The 17130-nt window shown below is 41.9% G+C and overlaps 1 protein-coding gene across 1 annotated transcript in view; it reads left to right on the forward strand.

Annotated features, from left to right (window-relative positions):
• Positions 1 to 17130, forward strand: part of DCHS2 (dachsous cadherin-related 2) — a 107053-nt gene that overhangs the window by 48308 nt on the left and 41615 nt on the right. The window contains exons 2-5 of the mRNA XM_081021325.1: positions 10 to 201; positions 3636 to 3867; positions 12627 to 12863; positions 15330 to 16349. Of these exons, the coding sequence (XP_080877451.1) occupies positions 10 to 201; positions 3636 to 3867; positions 12627 to 12863; positions 15330 to 16349 (1681 nt within the window). The remainder of the gene's footprint in view (positions 1 to 9; positions 202 to 3635; positions 3868 to 12626; positions 12864 to 15329; positions 16350 to 17130) is intronic.

Below are 17130 nucleotides of genomic sequence, written 5' to 3' on the forward strand. Positions count from 1 at the left end.
CTACTGCAGGTCAAGGCTACAGACAGAGATTCAGGGAATTTTGGGCATATTGAGTATTTTCTATATGATGGATTCCATAACTATGAAAAATCAAAAGCGTTCCAGATTGACCCAAGCAGCGGCCACATATGTGTCTCACAGGATATTGACAGGGAAGAAGACCCATCCACATATGATCTCCTGGTGAAAGCGGTAGATGGGGTAAGTTTCACACTTGGATAATTCCACTTTAGCAACCATTTGTTGTTTGTCAGGTGTGAAGGTAATACTCACTGTTTGTCACTACATCTGGTAACCTAGATCAGTTGTATTAATGCAGTCGTGTTAATAAACTATAAATCCCAGGCTGTGTTCTAACGATCAACTTAAAATATAGTTTAGTGAGCCATTGTTTATAAACCATAGCTTAGGGTTACATGTGAACCAGGCCACTTTCTGTGACTACATCTGGCAACAGGGAGTTCCCTAGGTCAGCTGTATTATATAAGGATTTACCTCAGTAGCAGTGAGTTTGTGGGACTTCTGCAGGGGATTTTGACAGGTGTGTGGGACAAACCTACTGTCATTTGTGTGACACCATAGAGACATAATAACATCAAGCGATCAACAGGTGGAAAGCTCTGCACACCTTCCAAATTTGGCCTGCAACACTGATCTTGATAAGGATCTGACCTGTGGAGCCATTAAGGTTCACCCCTTATTCCTTAGTGTGGAGCAGTGGACAATTCATATTTATGGTTTAAACTTATGGAGAATGACATACTTTTTCACAGGGTTTCCTTTTAAAGTTTGTGAAACCTTGTTAGGCCTTGCAAAAGGACTTAATCACCCCCTGAGTTCCATTTAAGTACATTTATTTAAGCATTTAGCGGAGAGATTTATAAATGGAAAGTTTCTTTTAAAAGAACATAAAACACATAATTAACTAGCTACATTTTCCTTATCAGGATAGCTAACATTTGGTTACTGACATTTCCAAGCAGCTTGCAATTGAGAGCAAATGGACACTTACCTTGTTTTTTGTAGAAACAGAGCCAGGCTTTGATTCTTCACTGATGGCATGAAAGCCAAAGAGAATCTGGCAATCTAGATTCTGGCAAGGTGTTTCTAGGGAGCGCAGTAGACTATAGACTAATCAATAGGAGGTGGGAATTCACACGCTGCAATCGGATAGGTTGAAGTGACCATGTGTCTTTAAGGTGTTTCCTACATTTTCGTTAATTAATAGTTTGCTGAGTCCTTGTGTGAGAGAAGTGGAGGGTAGTCCACAAACATTTGAATGTGGAATGAGGCTCTACTGGCTGTCAGTTCCTAGGCTTGAGGTATTAAAGAAGGAGGAAGGAGGTCGTTTTTCATTGCATTCACCCATTCTCCTGAAAACACATTTCTTTCTTTGGCATCGTTTTTCATCCCATTCCCAACTCCAAAAATCATCTGGAAAAGCAAACACCAAACACTTTGGACCAGCAATGTAAAGCACTGCATCTGACTAGTGTTGATGGGAAAGGTTTACAACTCCCAAGAATTAGGCTTTTAGCAGTAGTGGTCACTTCTTTTGGGAGAAAGGAAATGACATCGTTTTCCTTCTTCCTTCACGTGTTAAACAAACTTTTCTGTGAAGCCCAGCACCGAATATATTCATAGCATGCACAGACTCAAGTTGCCTTCATTGTACATTAATTCCCATTATTTCTTCCCAGGCATTTCATGATGCTGTCTTGTAACTGCAGCATGACAATCTCGGTGCCAGCCTAAATAGACAATACAGCCATATGAGCTATTCTTGGGAGAAATGAAAGGCTCATTGAGAAATAATGTTGATGGATGCTTCAACTCCACAGCAATCACTGCTCAAGATGTACAAACAATAAACAAAAGACCCAGTATAATTTTCTGGGTGATGTTGCTTTATACAGTAGATTTTGTATGAAGTCCTCTGCTTGAGTAGCAGGGCAGAGGTTCATGGTTGAGAGTAATGAGAAGCAGTTTCAGCTGTTGTAGCAGAACCTCAATGCTAAGTTGTAGAAGAACTGCGTATCTGAGGATGGTAGAACTCTAGTCTCTTACAGCAATTAGGCATCAATCCTAAACACTCCTGCAAGGCTGTTTAACATAGTCAGTCTTACTTCCAAGTTGACATCTGTAGGAGAAATGACACTTTGTGTATACAGTCATACCTCGGGTTAAATATGATTCGAGTTGAGCACGTTCGAGTTGCGCTCCTCGGCAACCCGGAAGTAACGGAGCGCATTACTTCCAGGTTTCGCCGCTTGCGCATGTGCAGACGCTCAAAATGACGTCACGTGCATGCACAGAAGCGGCGAAAAGCAACGCGTGCATGCGCAGACGTGCCGTCGCTAGTTATGTTTACCTCTAGATGCGAACGGGGCTCCGGAACGGATCCCGTTCATATCTAGAGGTACCACTGTATTGAAGAGTTTTGAAGCAGGAATGATGCAAGATCGTGGCAGAGTCAAAACATGATTGGTTGTCACTGTTCATGGCAGAGATGAAGTATCTACTGAATTGCGTTAAGGGACATTCCCAAATAAGCAATGGTATAATTTATTGATTTTATGAGTGGCTGGCCGCTTAGCTTTGCAAACTTACTGTTAATTGATATTGAACTGCAAGTGGGAGAATCTCTGTCCATTCCCCATGTGGCAGGAAAATTGATTGGTGTGTCCTCCAAGTTCCTGCATTATAAATGTGGGTTCTAGCTGTACTTGCTATGATCTTCGTATGGAGATGAGAGCTTTATGTCTGCTTGACACGGTGAAGGACTGAAGGAGACATATATATTTTCAGAATATATAAATTATTATTTTTTTACTATAATGATGTTTTTTCTGCTTTTATTGTTCTTTGCCTACTAATAAACTGTAAACATGAAAAAATATATATGTTAGGATCCTTTCAGTAAAGCAGCTACTAGTTCTGACTCTATCAAACAAAGGAAAAAGTAAATGAAATTTATAATTATTATCTGAACAAATTTAAATCTACCAGACATGATAAATTACTGGTTATCTAAGTTATACATAGTACTTGTTATGTTCCTAAAGTAACAAAGTGACCTTCAAACTGAAAGGGATGCAGAAAAATAATTTAAAAGTGTATATTTTCAATTCTTCCTTCCTTTGAATTTTGCCCGTGTGAAAACATGCCTCAGCTCTAGCTTCAAGCTGAGGAAGAGGGTTGGTTTTTCCTTTGGCTCTGTGCTTCCAGAGAACTCCAAGTGCTTTGACACCACCAAGTCCCCCAGTACCCTTTTCTCCTCTACAGCTCTGAAGATGAGATGTGGGACTTCCTTTGACATAGCTGAAATAGCCCCCAGCCAGTTGATCTAGAAAGCACAGCATGATCAGAACTCAGAGTAACTTGAAATTAACAAGTGGTTATGATGGCTTCTTTAGTGACAAGATACATTAAAGTAAACAGATGTATAATTTTTATACTGTTCAGTTACATTACATTGCTACCCAGAGGTCCTTTAAGTCAGTACACTTTCCCTTCGGCTTTCTTGGGATTGGCTGAGCTCCAGCAAGGTGAAACAGGTCTAATTGCATTCATGTCTTCCGTGCTTTGTTATAACTGACGATTTGACTTGGCATTTGTTGTGATTCATTCAACAGGGTGGCCTGAGTGCTCAAGCTTTCGTCCGCATAGAGATAGAAGACATTAACGACAATCACCCTGTCTTCGACCCAGCGACTTACACGACAAGCATCAGCAGTCATACGCAGCCAGGAACAGAAATAATCAATGTCGTTGCTACGGACAAGGATTCTGGAATATATGGAGTTGTGACTTACGAATTGCTGCCGGGCGACTTCTCTTCCCTGTTCACAGTGGATACATCTACAGGTATGATACAAGGTGCATGAGACCCACAATTTAAAATCATATTCTGCTGGTACAGATCAGGATAACTCCCAGAACACTGCGCAAAGGGAGGAGAGGGCTGATGGTTTTGCTGGGCAAGCTGAAATGGTCTCTGATGGGACCATATCACTACATGGAATTCCACGCTTAGTGTTTGTATCCAATGATGTCTTTGGAATATACACTTTTTGTGAGAACAACCTACTCCGCGCTACCCTCCCACTGAAGACAATGTCAGTATTTAACACTGCCTTAATTGACTATTTCAAATGATATAGAATGTATTTCAGTAGAATGCCTTTCATGAAGAGGAACCTAGACCGTGAAAACCTGGGCTTGAATAAATCTTGTTACAGTGCTTACTCTTCTGTTACTGCTGCTTTCTACAAGGCTTCCTTCCAGTTAAGTGTGCATAGGAGTGTGACTTTAGGCCTAAACCCAACGCAGAATTAGGTGTTCTTAATCTTGTCAGTTTCAGTGGGGTTAAGCAAGTTAAATTCTGTGTTGGATGAAGTCTGTCTTCAAGGTGCTGTCTCTCCTCACCCACCCGGCCCCCACCATGTCCTATTGAACATTGTTTCTTCATCAAGTGAAAAATCATGTTCTCCCTATGCATTTATGCAGCATATAAATGGATTTTCCCTGGGTTTTGTGAGGAGACAGTTGGTCTGCTGAAATCGTAACATATGCTAAAGATGAGCTTGTGAAAGTACACACAGAATATGAAGAGTGCAGCCATGAATATGGCAAAGATATTTTGAGTGATTCCTTTGTTTATCTTTGTAGCTAATCTTCTCCAGTAAAGCATTTAACTTGCTTGGAAATTCCTGCATGTGGGTCATGACTGCTTCCATGTAACATGTAGCTTGTTGCTTGTTCCAGCTTGGATTTCTGAAATCATTTCAGAAGAGCTTGCTTCAGGACAGGTTTTGGTGTTTAAAGTGGTAAAACATTCTGGATATAAGGTATTATTTGTGGCCCATCATGGTTTACCTCAGTCGTAGTGGCTGGTATCATTGGCTCTGCTTAGCAAAGCAAACATTTGGTGTGGAAGACCTGTTCTGTCACAGGTTTTGACAAATGCAGCAGTAAAATAACATTGGATTGTGTGTTTTCTTTTTTTAATCCCAATTTGACTGCGAATGTGATTTTGTCTTACTCTTTATTACAGGAAGAATTAATCTATTTTAATTTCTAAACTGCACATGGCATTTTTATATGGTGTGTAATAAAGCAAAATCAATGCACACATGAAAGGGTTGACATGAGTAAAGACAGATTGTGAGATTGAAATCGTTTATTTTGGAACATTCTGAAACCACATCCTTTTGAAGAAAGCCTTCCTTAGTTTTTTGTCCAATCTGCATAAGTAATTGATAGCACATTGAGACCACTGAAAGTAAATGGGAGTAGGTTAATGCGTTTGGCTTTGACCTTTTAAGAACTAGTTGTTCAGTAACGGAAATCCTATTCGTGGTCTGAACTTAGCCACTAATGGATTCATGCCTCTGTTAAAAAGCACCACAGAATTTAACCTAAGTAAGATTGAGTGGAACTTTCAGGTATGGAGAATACTGGGAACAATTAGGGTTTAAAATGGCTCAGGGGGGAATTTGCAGTAGAGGTTTCTGTAACTAATCCAAAGCACTTTTGTGTATGAGAGTTATTCACTGAGTACTGGCTAGAACCTGACCCAGTAACTGAGCACCTTGGAGGATGGGGACTTGTTCTGATGATCCAATAGCTCGCCTAACTGACTGAGCAAATCACAGCTCAAAACCCTTCAGAAAATGTGTACTGCTACCCTTCTTTCTGCTAGCTTAGGATTCCTCAAGAATGATTTTGCGCTCTCTCTCTCTCTCAGTCCTTTCTCTAAGCATGGATCAAATTATGGGACACTGCATTTGTATCGCTCAACAACAACAACAACAACAACAACAACAACAACATTTTATTATTTGTACTCCATCCATCTGGCTGGGTTGGCCCAGCCACTCTGTGCAACTTCCAACATATATCAAAACATAATAAAACACTACACATGAAAACAAGGTTTGCATCATCCTTATGGCTTTAGTATCTGTGTGTTTCCTCCATTTTGCAGTTTTCCTGAATCCAAGCACAGTTATACTAATATTAAGTATGTTAATATCAAATGTTAAGCAGTAAGAACAAATGTCGGTAGTTTCCAGATTGGCATCTCCTTTTCAAAAACCAGACTTCCTGTATAAATAGATGCCTTTGATGACTCTCTGGAAACTGCAGTTGCTTCAGAATACAGGTAGCCAAGTGAGACTGGTGATTAGGAACACATCTCACCAATGTTCAAAGAATTTCACTGGAGAGTGGTTTTCTTCCAAACACAATTCAGAGTTTTGGTGCCTACCTTTAAAGCTTCACGTGACTCAGGGCTCAGTTACCTGAAGAGCAGCTGCTTCCACAACAGCCTACCTGTGCATTAGGATCACTGGTATATTCTTCAGAAGCTGTCTGGAGGGCTCCTTCTGTCTAAATTAAGTGGGTTATGATTGGAGGAGAGCCTTCTTGGTGGTGCCACCCTGTTTGTGGAATTCCTTCCCCAGGGAGGATCTCTTCCTTTTGCCATCAGGTAAAACTTTTTTGATGCTTTCGGCCTTTAAAAATGTGATTATTTTAATTGCTGTTTAAGTTTTCAGTATTTTGTTTTCTATCATTTAATTGTTATGCAATCTGCCCTGGAATGACAGCATACATTATTTTAAATAAATAAGTGAATACATAAAGTAGCCATTTCAAGGAATGTTTCACATAGAGGCCAATGACTCCTGAGATAGGTGGAAGGAAAAGCATTTGACCTTTTGTATAGAAATTGCTGGGATTGATCAATACAGTGGTACCTTGAGTTACAAACGCCTCAGGTTACAAACTCTTCAGGTTTCAAACTCCGCTAACCTGGAAGAGTTACCTTGAGTTGAGAACTTTGCCCCAGGATGAGAACGGAAATCGTGTGCCGGCGGCCCATCGGCAGCAAGAGGCCCCATTAGAGAAAGTATGCCTCTAGTTAAGAACAGTTTCAGGTTAAGAACGGACCTCTAGAACGAATTAAGTTCGTAACTAGAGGTACCACTGTATATCAATTACTACAAATGTGTGAGATGATTTAATATTTTGATGTACATATTCCATTCCTTTATGATGGACATCATGCCAAACCATGATATGAGCTTCCAACTATAGAGGCTTAGTACCACTTGTCTACTTTGAATTTGTGTCTACACAGCACTCCAACCACTTGACTCAGTAGCCTACAGAGTTGGAACATTGTCTGTATATAGGAATAACAAAAGTGTTTTTGTTGAGTCAGGCTATTGGTCCATCTATCTAGCCCAGTATTGTCTAGTCAGGCAGCAGCTCCTCAGCGTCTCAGAGACATTTCCCATCACTTGTTACCTGCGCCTTTTAGTAGGAATGCCAGGGATTGAACCCAGTACATTTGGTGTACAGTGGTACCTTGGGTTACAGACTCTTCAGGTTACAGACGCTTAAGGTTACAGATTCCACTAGCCCAGAAATAGTACCTCGAGTTAAGAACTTTGCTTTAGGATGAGAACAGAAATCGTGCAGCAGTGGTGCTGTGGCAGCAGCGGGAGGCCCCATTAGCTAAAGTGGTACCTCAGGTTAAGAACGGTTTCAGTTTAAGAACGGACCTCCAGAACAAATTAAGTTCTTAACCCAAGGTACCACTATACAAAGCATCTACATGATCGCTTATCTGTGGATCCCCTTGGTCTGCCAGTTCAGACATCAGTCAAACTATAGTTAACACAAACCATGATTTACCAACTGAGAACTCCTATTTATGGTGTGCAAACCAATATGCTAATAGGTAGATGAGCTTCCTTAACCATGAGTTTGGCTTGTTGTCTGAACGGAACTATCTTACTGGGTTGTGTCTGCCATAAGAAAGAGAGGTAAAGCAGGATTTTCGTAACATTCAAGAACACAAAAAGCTTCTGTTCTGTATTCTTTGTCCAGCCTTTTTCTGTGTGTTGCTGTGGTTACCATCAGGAAAAGCGGCCTTAGTCAATCCAGTGCATAAGGTCGTAAAGGCAGCAAAAATCCAGTAAACCAAGATAAGCTGCCCTTCCGGTGATGTACAACGTAAAATATACAATCAGTAATTAAAGCATTAATAAATTGCAACGCTAAAAAACAGTACAGCAAAGCAGCATAATAACAGAACTGGATTAAAGGCTTTGTGCATCGCTGACTCATGTTTCTCAAGAGACTGAAGTTTTTGTACTTAATTCTTAGTTCATAGATCAGACAAATAGGCAGGTTGGAGAAAAATTCATTCTGAATAGGTCACTGGAAATGAGCATTGACCTGCCTGAGTGTTAAGTTGCTTCAGCTGCCAGATTTGAAGGTGAGTTTGGGTGACGAACTGTGCATACCTTTTTAGCCATCTGCCTGCTGTCTGAGTTGGCTGTCAAATCGTATTAGTTGGAAGCCATCTGGGTATAGTTAATCTATATTTTTCCTCTTAATAGCTTATTTTTTCAAAAAAACACACACAACCCCCCCCCCAACACTCTCAGTGCAGGTTTGCTCTACTGCAGGTGATTACTAATGGAAAGAGCCTAGAAATCTGGAAAATTATACCTTTAAATGGTTCGAAGTAAACCAGTCCATTTGAATGATCTACTTCATTCTGCCTGCTGCTGTTGACTACTAACAAATGCATACTTCACACATGCTTTAGTTACCTGTAGTTAAAGAGCTGTGTATCAGAAATGTTAAATAAATTGCCAGAACAAGCAAGTCAACCAATTAGAAGCTGCAGGCAGATGGCCACTGTTTTGCACCATGCAGCTGATTGAAAGCAAATCCCGAATGCCCAGAATGCAATGCTACATGATGCAGGGTGGTGGGCAGAGCAGGCACAGATGAATTTGAGGTTTGCAGTAAGTTTGGTTTCCAGCCAGCCACAGGGCTGCTGGCCAGAGGATGCTGTAAATTAGTTTCTTCTGGAACAGCAAGAATGGTAAAAATGAATCAAAGTTCTACACAAGGGGTGGGGATCTGGTGGGTGGGCTGGATCGCTAATCTGCCTTCCCTGTGAGCCAGCTGAGAGTCTCACCCACCAGTCAAGCACCTGAAGAATCTTCCCCAGTTATGGCTTGGGTGTACCTCATAGTTTATTCTTGGTTTCTGTACCAGGAAGGAACTGATGAGTTGCCTGCTCAGAACTAAGGTGATCTGTGCCCTTCATTGTATTAATTGCTGGTGGCAAAGTAGAAGCCATCTGTCAGCTTGCCTCATGCTGGGAAATGTGGGCTGTGGTTTCTGCATTTACTCAAAGGTCAGGTTACCAGTACTTAACTTAGTATAGCAATCAGCATGTTATTTACCTGGAGGTAAGCAGATTTGTATCCAGGTAAATGCAAGCCTATGCCTAACAAAGGCTACAGGTAATTCCGTTGATTCGCTCTAATCCACCCTACAGTTTGAACCAGAAAGAAGCACACCGGGGGCTGTGCATGTACCATAGGGTAAAATCTCATTTTCTGTGCAGCAGGTGCTGAAAAAATAATAATATATGCACTGAGAGTAATCCTATTATTAGTATAGGGTTTCTCTGATTACTTGCAGCTGAATATGAAATATAAGTTTCCCATTCTGAGTGAAAGATCTATGTAGATCTTGTTTAACAGATCTAATTCCTTCAATATTATATGCTCAAGAAAACCCCTCACCTTCAAACATCCTCATGAACAAGACAGATGTGCTCAGTAGCACCAATGTGCAAATGGAGCTATTTCTATGCCACAGCTTTCTCCTTACCTTCAGAATGGAAGTTCTGCTGCTGCTGAAGTGAATGTGGAAGTCTCAGTAGAGCAGGGTGTGCCACGCTTTGGTTCATGGGCCACCAGTGGTCTGTGAGCTTCATTGAGGTGGTTCACTGTCTGTGGATTTGTAGTTGAAGATGGGAGGCAGCACATCCATTGCATTCAATAGACTGATTTTAGTTGCTCATATTATCTATTTTATTGTATTGCTGTTTGAATTCCATGGAGTACAATGAAATGCAATATATAAGAAATAAAAGAAGCAATACAAATACAATAAAAAACCATACAGCATCTGACGCAGCGCGTTACTATTGTTGCTGCAACAGGCAGAAAAATAGTTAAGTGCTCCACCAAGATGCTCAGCAATTTTCAAGTGGTCGATGGGGTGGGGAGAGGGGAACCTTAGGAACCAGGGCAGCAGAAGATCTCTGAGATTCCTTTATAAAATGAGTGGCAGAAGCAGCAAAGGCTGTAGGTGTTGAGGTCACATCTTGGCAGGAGCAAGAGAGCCATTGGGCACACCTGCGCCTTAGCTGACATGCCTCTTCCATGGTTTAATAGACTAGATGCAGAATGACACAAATACACTAGCAGTATGTGTACTGTAGTGTCCACTACAGTTTTGGATGGTGCACTAGGTGAAAGAATCAATTGAAGCCAAACTGGGTAGTATTACCCACTGGTTGGGGGTGGGATGTTATCTTCAAAGTGCAAAGTCCCTCTTCAGATTACCTTCCCTTTGTTGCACATGCCGCCCAGGGGTTTTTCTGCTACTCTCCAAGGCATGGAAAAGCAAAGGTAGCCGTGTTTTTACTCCATCTCTGCTGAATTACTGCAGTGTTTTTTCACGCTGGGTAAACAATATTTGCTGTTTTCTGTGTTTGCTATAAAACACACACACACACACACACACACACACACACACACACTTAAAGTGATCAAGAGGCAGTTTGTTTTTGTAGTGGTCTGGCAGTGTAAAATGGAAATTTTGTGAACTGCACCTATTGGTTGTCTGTAAGTATTTATCTGCTTCATCTGTTTTCCATTCTCCTCCTTAACGCTTTATCCCAAATTAGTCATTCAGCTGATTAAACAATTCTACATTGTTAAGCCAGATCTTGTTATTCACCATTTTTCCTACTCCTGTCTGAAATGCTGGAACTGCTGTCAGTCAGTATAGAAAATACTGATGGTCTGACTGCATGAGGCATATGAAGTGGTCTTGATCTCCAGCGTGTACATATAGGGTGGCTTTCTCCTCCTCCTCCTCCTCCTCCTCTTCTTCATTACACCTGATCCTTCATGGAATTTCCATGCCTTCTGTGCTTTGCTATTGGAGAGAAGCACTTGTGAGCATCTTGCCTCCTTGAGTTGCACTAAACTTTAATAAATGAAGTCATTGGTCCTGTGCCTCAGTCTATAACAGATGAGAATTAAAGGTAATAGGTTGGTTCCAGAAGTGCCCTTTCAGATGTTGAAGGCATCTCCCACTCATGGATGGGCTGCTTGCGCAAGTAGAGCCTAGCTGAAATATGTTCTTCCACTTACACATTCCCTTGCACAGACAGAAGTGTGAAAACTTGCCTATTCTAGCACAGGGTGAACTCTTAGGCAAGTGTTAGCAGAACAACCCTAACGCGGTATCTTCTGCAATAATGCTCAAAACAGAAGAAATAGCGTATTAGTTTGAACCGCATTAAGTGAAAAACACGCGCAAGAGCGTTTGGCTAGAAAACACACCACCTAGAATCAAGCATATGTGTATGATTATGTTTTAAACAAAATGAGACAGATATTGGATATCCTGAAGAAAAAGTAAAGTGCTTTTTATATGCTTGTGGTCTTAAGTACATAGGAAGAGCCCGCTGGATTGGGCCAGTGGCCCATCTAGTCCAACATCCTGTTCTCATAGTGGCCAATCAGATGCCTGTGGGAAACCCGCAAACAGGATTCAAGCACAAGAACACTCTGCCTCCCTGTGGTTTCCACCAACTTGGCATTCACTACCCCCCGCCCGGAGTTTATTCCTTTTGGTATCTTTGTGAATGGTATGATACTGAAGTGCAGTCGATAGTCCTGATTATGAAAATGGGTGAAATCTAGGTTTTTAGTAACAACTTTATCCCTTAATGGACTGTAACGAAACAAACAAACTTGGATTCTCTAAAATTAATTCGTGTTTTTTTCCATCTGAGGGAATGCATGGAATGAGGGTCTGTCATGTGACCCTGTGGATGGATAGAGTAAAAGGTAAAAAGGACCCCTGGACAGTTAAGTCCAGTCAAAGGCAACTATGGGGTTGCGGCGCTCATCTTGCTTTCAGGTCAAGGGAGCCGGCGTTTGTCCATAAATAGCTTTCCGGGTCATGTGGCCAGCATGACTAAACCACTTCTGGTGCAACAGAACACCATGACAGAATAAAAAAGTAATAAAAAGCAGTACCTGTATCTACTTGCACTGGCATGCTTTCCAACCGCTGGGTTGGCAGGAGCTGGGACAGAGCAACGGGAGCTCACCCCGTCGCGGGGATTCGAACCGCCAACCTTCTGATCAGCAAGCCCAAGAGGCTTAGTGGTTTAGACTACAGCGCCACCCTTGTCCCATGGATAGGGTATTGGGAAATGGAGGAACTGGATTTAAATCACTTCTCACATCTCCAAAATGGAAATAATGGTTTGCCCTTCCAAAGAAGCTATATTGGTGTCCAAATCCACAGCAAACAGAAACTGTGTTCCAAAATATATAAACGATATAGGTGAACTTTCATTTTTTCTACTCTTGCAGTGGTGCTCTTGACACTTTTTTTTTTAAGTACACATCAATTCTGTGGCTAACACTTCTGAACTTCAGAAATGACAGGGAGAAATAATTTTCTTGTCCCATTTGTTCACCTTTTCTTCTCCTTTACAGGAATCGTCTACCTGATAGCATCTCTCAGTAACGTGGAACATACCAGTGTGCTGTTGGCTGTTTCTGCCCGGGATGGAGGTGGCCTTGGTTCCACTGTTAATGCAGTTGTGACTGTGAAGATCCTGCAGACAGCTGTGGCTCCTGCTGTTTTTGAGAGATCACGTTACACTTTTTCCATCCCTGAAGATGCACCTGAAGGAAGTGCTGTCGGAACGGTGAAAGCAAGGGAGCCCTTGAGTAAGTGGCCTTGGAAAACATTCAGACAGATTCCAGTGCCCCCTGATTTGTTACAGGCTACAAACATATGCAGTCAGTATTGTGTTAAATGTTATTTTTATTCTTTCAGTGGAGAAAAGCACACAACTAAATGTGAAACTAGGTTTTGAATTACAGTCATACCTCTTGTTACGTTTGGTTCAGGTTACATTCTTTCAGGATACATCCTGCGGCGACCCAGAAGTAACGGAATGGGTTACTTTCGGGTTTCGCCGCTCGCGCATGCGCAGACGCTCAAAATGACATCACACGCATGCGCAGAAGTGGCGAATTGCGACCCGCAGATGCGGGTTGCGTTCTCCTCATTTTGCGAATGAAGATCCGGAACAGATCCCATTCACAACCAGAGGTACCACTGTAGTGTAATAGTAAGAAACTAGTGCATTTTCCCACATTTGAGTGTTTCCTTGTGGTTTCTTGGGAGACGATATTAAAAGAGATATAAGCAAACATGTATGCATGCATACATACATACATACATACATACAGTATGTTTAAAAAATAAGTACTTCCATTATAACAGTTAAACTTTACAAGGTACCCTGGGCTCATGTATTGTTTCCTCACTTGCACGCATGGAGAGTCATGCAGCCATATCAAGGTAGGATATTGCTAGGTGGAGATGGGGAGGCTCGCAGGCCCCCTTCCTCCATGCTTCCTAATGTGCTGTCATGCTGTATGTGTGCATGGTTTAGGAGGGGAGGGAAGGAGGCTTTATTGGAATCCTCAATGTGTGAGCTCTGTAACTAGCATGCAAATAGATTGTGCCCTATGTGTGTATTCCTAAATGGACTAGGAAAAATTGTGGTAGTGAAAGATGAGTACTGTTTATACGTAGGCAAAGTTGCTTGAAACAATTAGTGTTCAAATACTAGGAGGGCTTGCTGATCAGAAGGTCGGCGGTTCGAATCCTGCGACGGGATGAGCTCCCGTTGCTCAGTCCCTGCTCCTGCCAACCTAGCAGTTTGAAAGTGCAAGTAGATAAATAGGTACCACTCCAGCGGCGTTTCCGTGCACTGCTCTGGTTCGCCAGAAGTGGCTTAGTCATGCTGGCCACATGACCCGGAAGCTGTACGCTGCCTCCCTCGGCCAGTAAAGCGAGATGAGTGCCGCAACCCCAGAATTGTTCGCGACTAGACCTAATGGTCAGGGGTCCCTTTATCTTTTATGGCATATATGAAAATTGGGGGAAATGAGTCTGAATGTTTAAAGGAATTTCTGTCACACAATAAACCATGATGAAGCAAGGCTGTTTTCAAACAAAACACCAAACTATAGTTTAAAAATTACATGGTTCATAAGCCAAAAAACAAACCGTGGGTTTGTGCTATGGTTTAATGCCAGAAAACAAACCATGGTTAGTCTGCTGGGCTGGGTTAGCACTTTCAGACAAACCTGGATCAGCCTCCCCAACCTAGAACCTTCCAGATGCTTTGGACTATAACTACTATCATCGCAGGCCAGCATGACTAGTGGTCAGGGTTGATGGGAGTTGTGGTCTAAAACACCAGGTTGGCAAAGACTGAGCTGCTAAACAGCGGCTTAGTGTTATGTTCAAACAAGCCTGTTAAAACTGAATTGAATAGGTGAGCTGAAATGGCAGCTTTTAGCAATAAATTTGTGGGTATTTAAGGTGCCATGGGACTCTTGTTCTTTTTTAAGCAGCTTGAACACTATATGTATTGAGAAGCACAGTGAGAGACTAAAGATGCATCTGTGGCTTCACATATCTGCCATTCTCCTCTACATAAGCAAATGCTTTAATTACTTAATACATTGCAACCCTTACAGGATGTGGCCTGGCAGTAGCCTAGGATGGTTTGATACTGACTCTCCATGGTTTCCTGGGAAAAGTCAATTTCCCTAGGCTTTGAGAGCCTCTCCTTCCCCCACTCTGTGCGTGCTCTCTATATGTTACAGCTTCCTGGTTTGTGCAGTGGTTTGAGGTTTTGACCCTTAGTTCTCACAAAAGTTATACTAGAATCTTAAAATTAGGCTATACTGGAATGTTTATGTGTCTGCTTAGAGTGGAATTCCTCTGTTCAACCTGACCTAGTTGGAAAGAGTTCCTGTATAATTTTAAATGTGAGAAATGATATTTATTTCTTCATAAAATTTAATCACACCTATGGGGTGAAAATACAGATCTCGTAAATGGGCTAACTGCGTGCCTTTAAGTTAGTCTGCACAGCATCCATTTTTTCCTACTACACCCTAGAGATTACAGCAAAAAAGAAAGAAATAAAACGCAAAAAACTTAGGAAACAAACATCCAGAGAGGCGTTTAAACTGTTCAACTCACTTAATGCTGCTGTGCCATACATTTCTCAAATGCTCTAGAGCATATTCAGCTAAGTGGATCTTCTAACAAATTGGATGCCTCTTCTTTGACACGGGCGTGTGTTTTGTTTTTAATCTTCTTTACAGATTTATTGGAAACGGTTTCCTACAGAATTTCCTCTGGTGATCCCTACGGAAGGTTTTCCATTGACCCGCAGTATGGAATCATCCGCACTACGAAGCAGCTCGACCATGAAGCCCATTATCACACCCTTCTCACAGTGCAGTCCCAGTTGGGAAGCTCCCCTGTCTACAGCAGCGCCCAGGTCAACATAACCGTGATTGACGTCAATGACAACCCTCCAGTGTTTGTGTCGGAATCTGACCAGATTAATATATCGCGAAGCACGGTGCCTGGCGCAGCTCTTTACATCGCTCATGCAGAAGACAAAGACAGTGGGCTAAATGGTGCGGTCCGGTACGCCATTGTAAGCAACGGGTCAAGTATTTTTACCATTGATCCCGTTCTCGGGGTACTGTACCTTGCCAGAACTCTGGATAGTGATAGGCAGCATGAACACACGGTGGTGCACATTACAGCAGAAGATCATGGAAGTCCTCCCTTGAGTTCTCTGTTGATCCTACGAGTGGTGATCGACGAGCATAAGGGACGCCCCATGCTGACTTTTGAAAATTTGGTGTATCAGGTGGAAGTTAGTGAAGCAGCACCCATAGGTGTCAAAATTCTGCAAATCCAAGCCCGGAAGTTAGATCCCCAGCATACCCCTGGGAATGTTGTGTACTCTTTGGAGCATAACACGGATTCTGCTTCATTTAGAATTGATCCAGAAGCAGGTGTGATCTACCTACGGAATCCTTTAGATTACGAACTTACACAAATGCATAGTTTTAGAGCCTTTGTCTCCAGCACAGCAGATAAGTCAGGGCAGAATGCAAGTACATCAGTGATAGTTAACGTAATGGATGAAAATGACAATTCTCCCGTGTTTTTGCGTGATGCCTATTTTTTTGACGTGGAGGAGAGTTCGTTAGCCCAAGGTGTGGTTGGCACAATAGCCGCAGTTGACAAGGACTCTGGAAGAAATGCGCAGCTCTCCTATTTCCTCTTATCAGACGGAAAATATTTTAAAATCAATTCCAATACAGGTAATATGTTTTAATAATCTTCCCTGTTCTCCTCGCGGCATGTTAAGCTTTCTGCTAAACTAGAGTGCTTGTCGTGTGTGTGTTGTGTGTATGAATATAATTTGCATGTCCAAATTCAGGGTGAAAACAGTGGGATGTAACAGGCAGACAAAAGAGAGAACAACTGAATTCTCTCCACTGGTGGATCTAGCTTCTGCATGCACTCAAAACTCATGATAGGCTTTGCAAAGTGAATTGTCAGTATATTAAAAAGTCAGATATGTAAATAATATTACCTGCAGGTCACATAATCGTCTTTCTTTCTTTCTTTCTTTCTTTCTTTCTTTCTTTCTTTCTTTCTTTTACCTTCAAGCTATTATTGAGCAGTGATCAGCAGCTCAAAGGAACGAGCATGGTACTGCTGATGCCATCACAAGTATCTGTGAAAACTGCTAGCAAAGATGGTTACATATCACTGTCAGGGACAACACTCAAACCCCTGCAAAAGTGCAAAGTTGGATGGCAAGCAGTTCCACCATTCCACACATACATTACATATTGTCTGAGCAGATGACTTCCAGGACAGATGCTGGTCAGACTTACCAGTCTGATATCTACATTCTTTTTTCATGCCCATCTCTGAATCTTAAAACATTTTCTTAAAACATTTGCAATCTTCCATTTGTATCTTCCCAGGCCTGCCCTGGGACCTGCCTACGTCTTTCTCTTCCTAATACTATCCCATCCTTACCATACCTGACATCTCTTCTCCTTTAACTGATCCACTGGCCTTCAGTTTGTT

This window comes from Podarcis pityusensis (genome assembly GCF_964106645.2).
Source record: "Podarcis pityusensis genome assembly, chromosome: 9".
NCBI lineage: Eukaryota > Metazoa > Chordata > Lepidosauria > Squamata > Lacertidae > Podarcis > Podarcis pityusensis.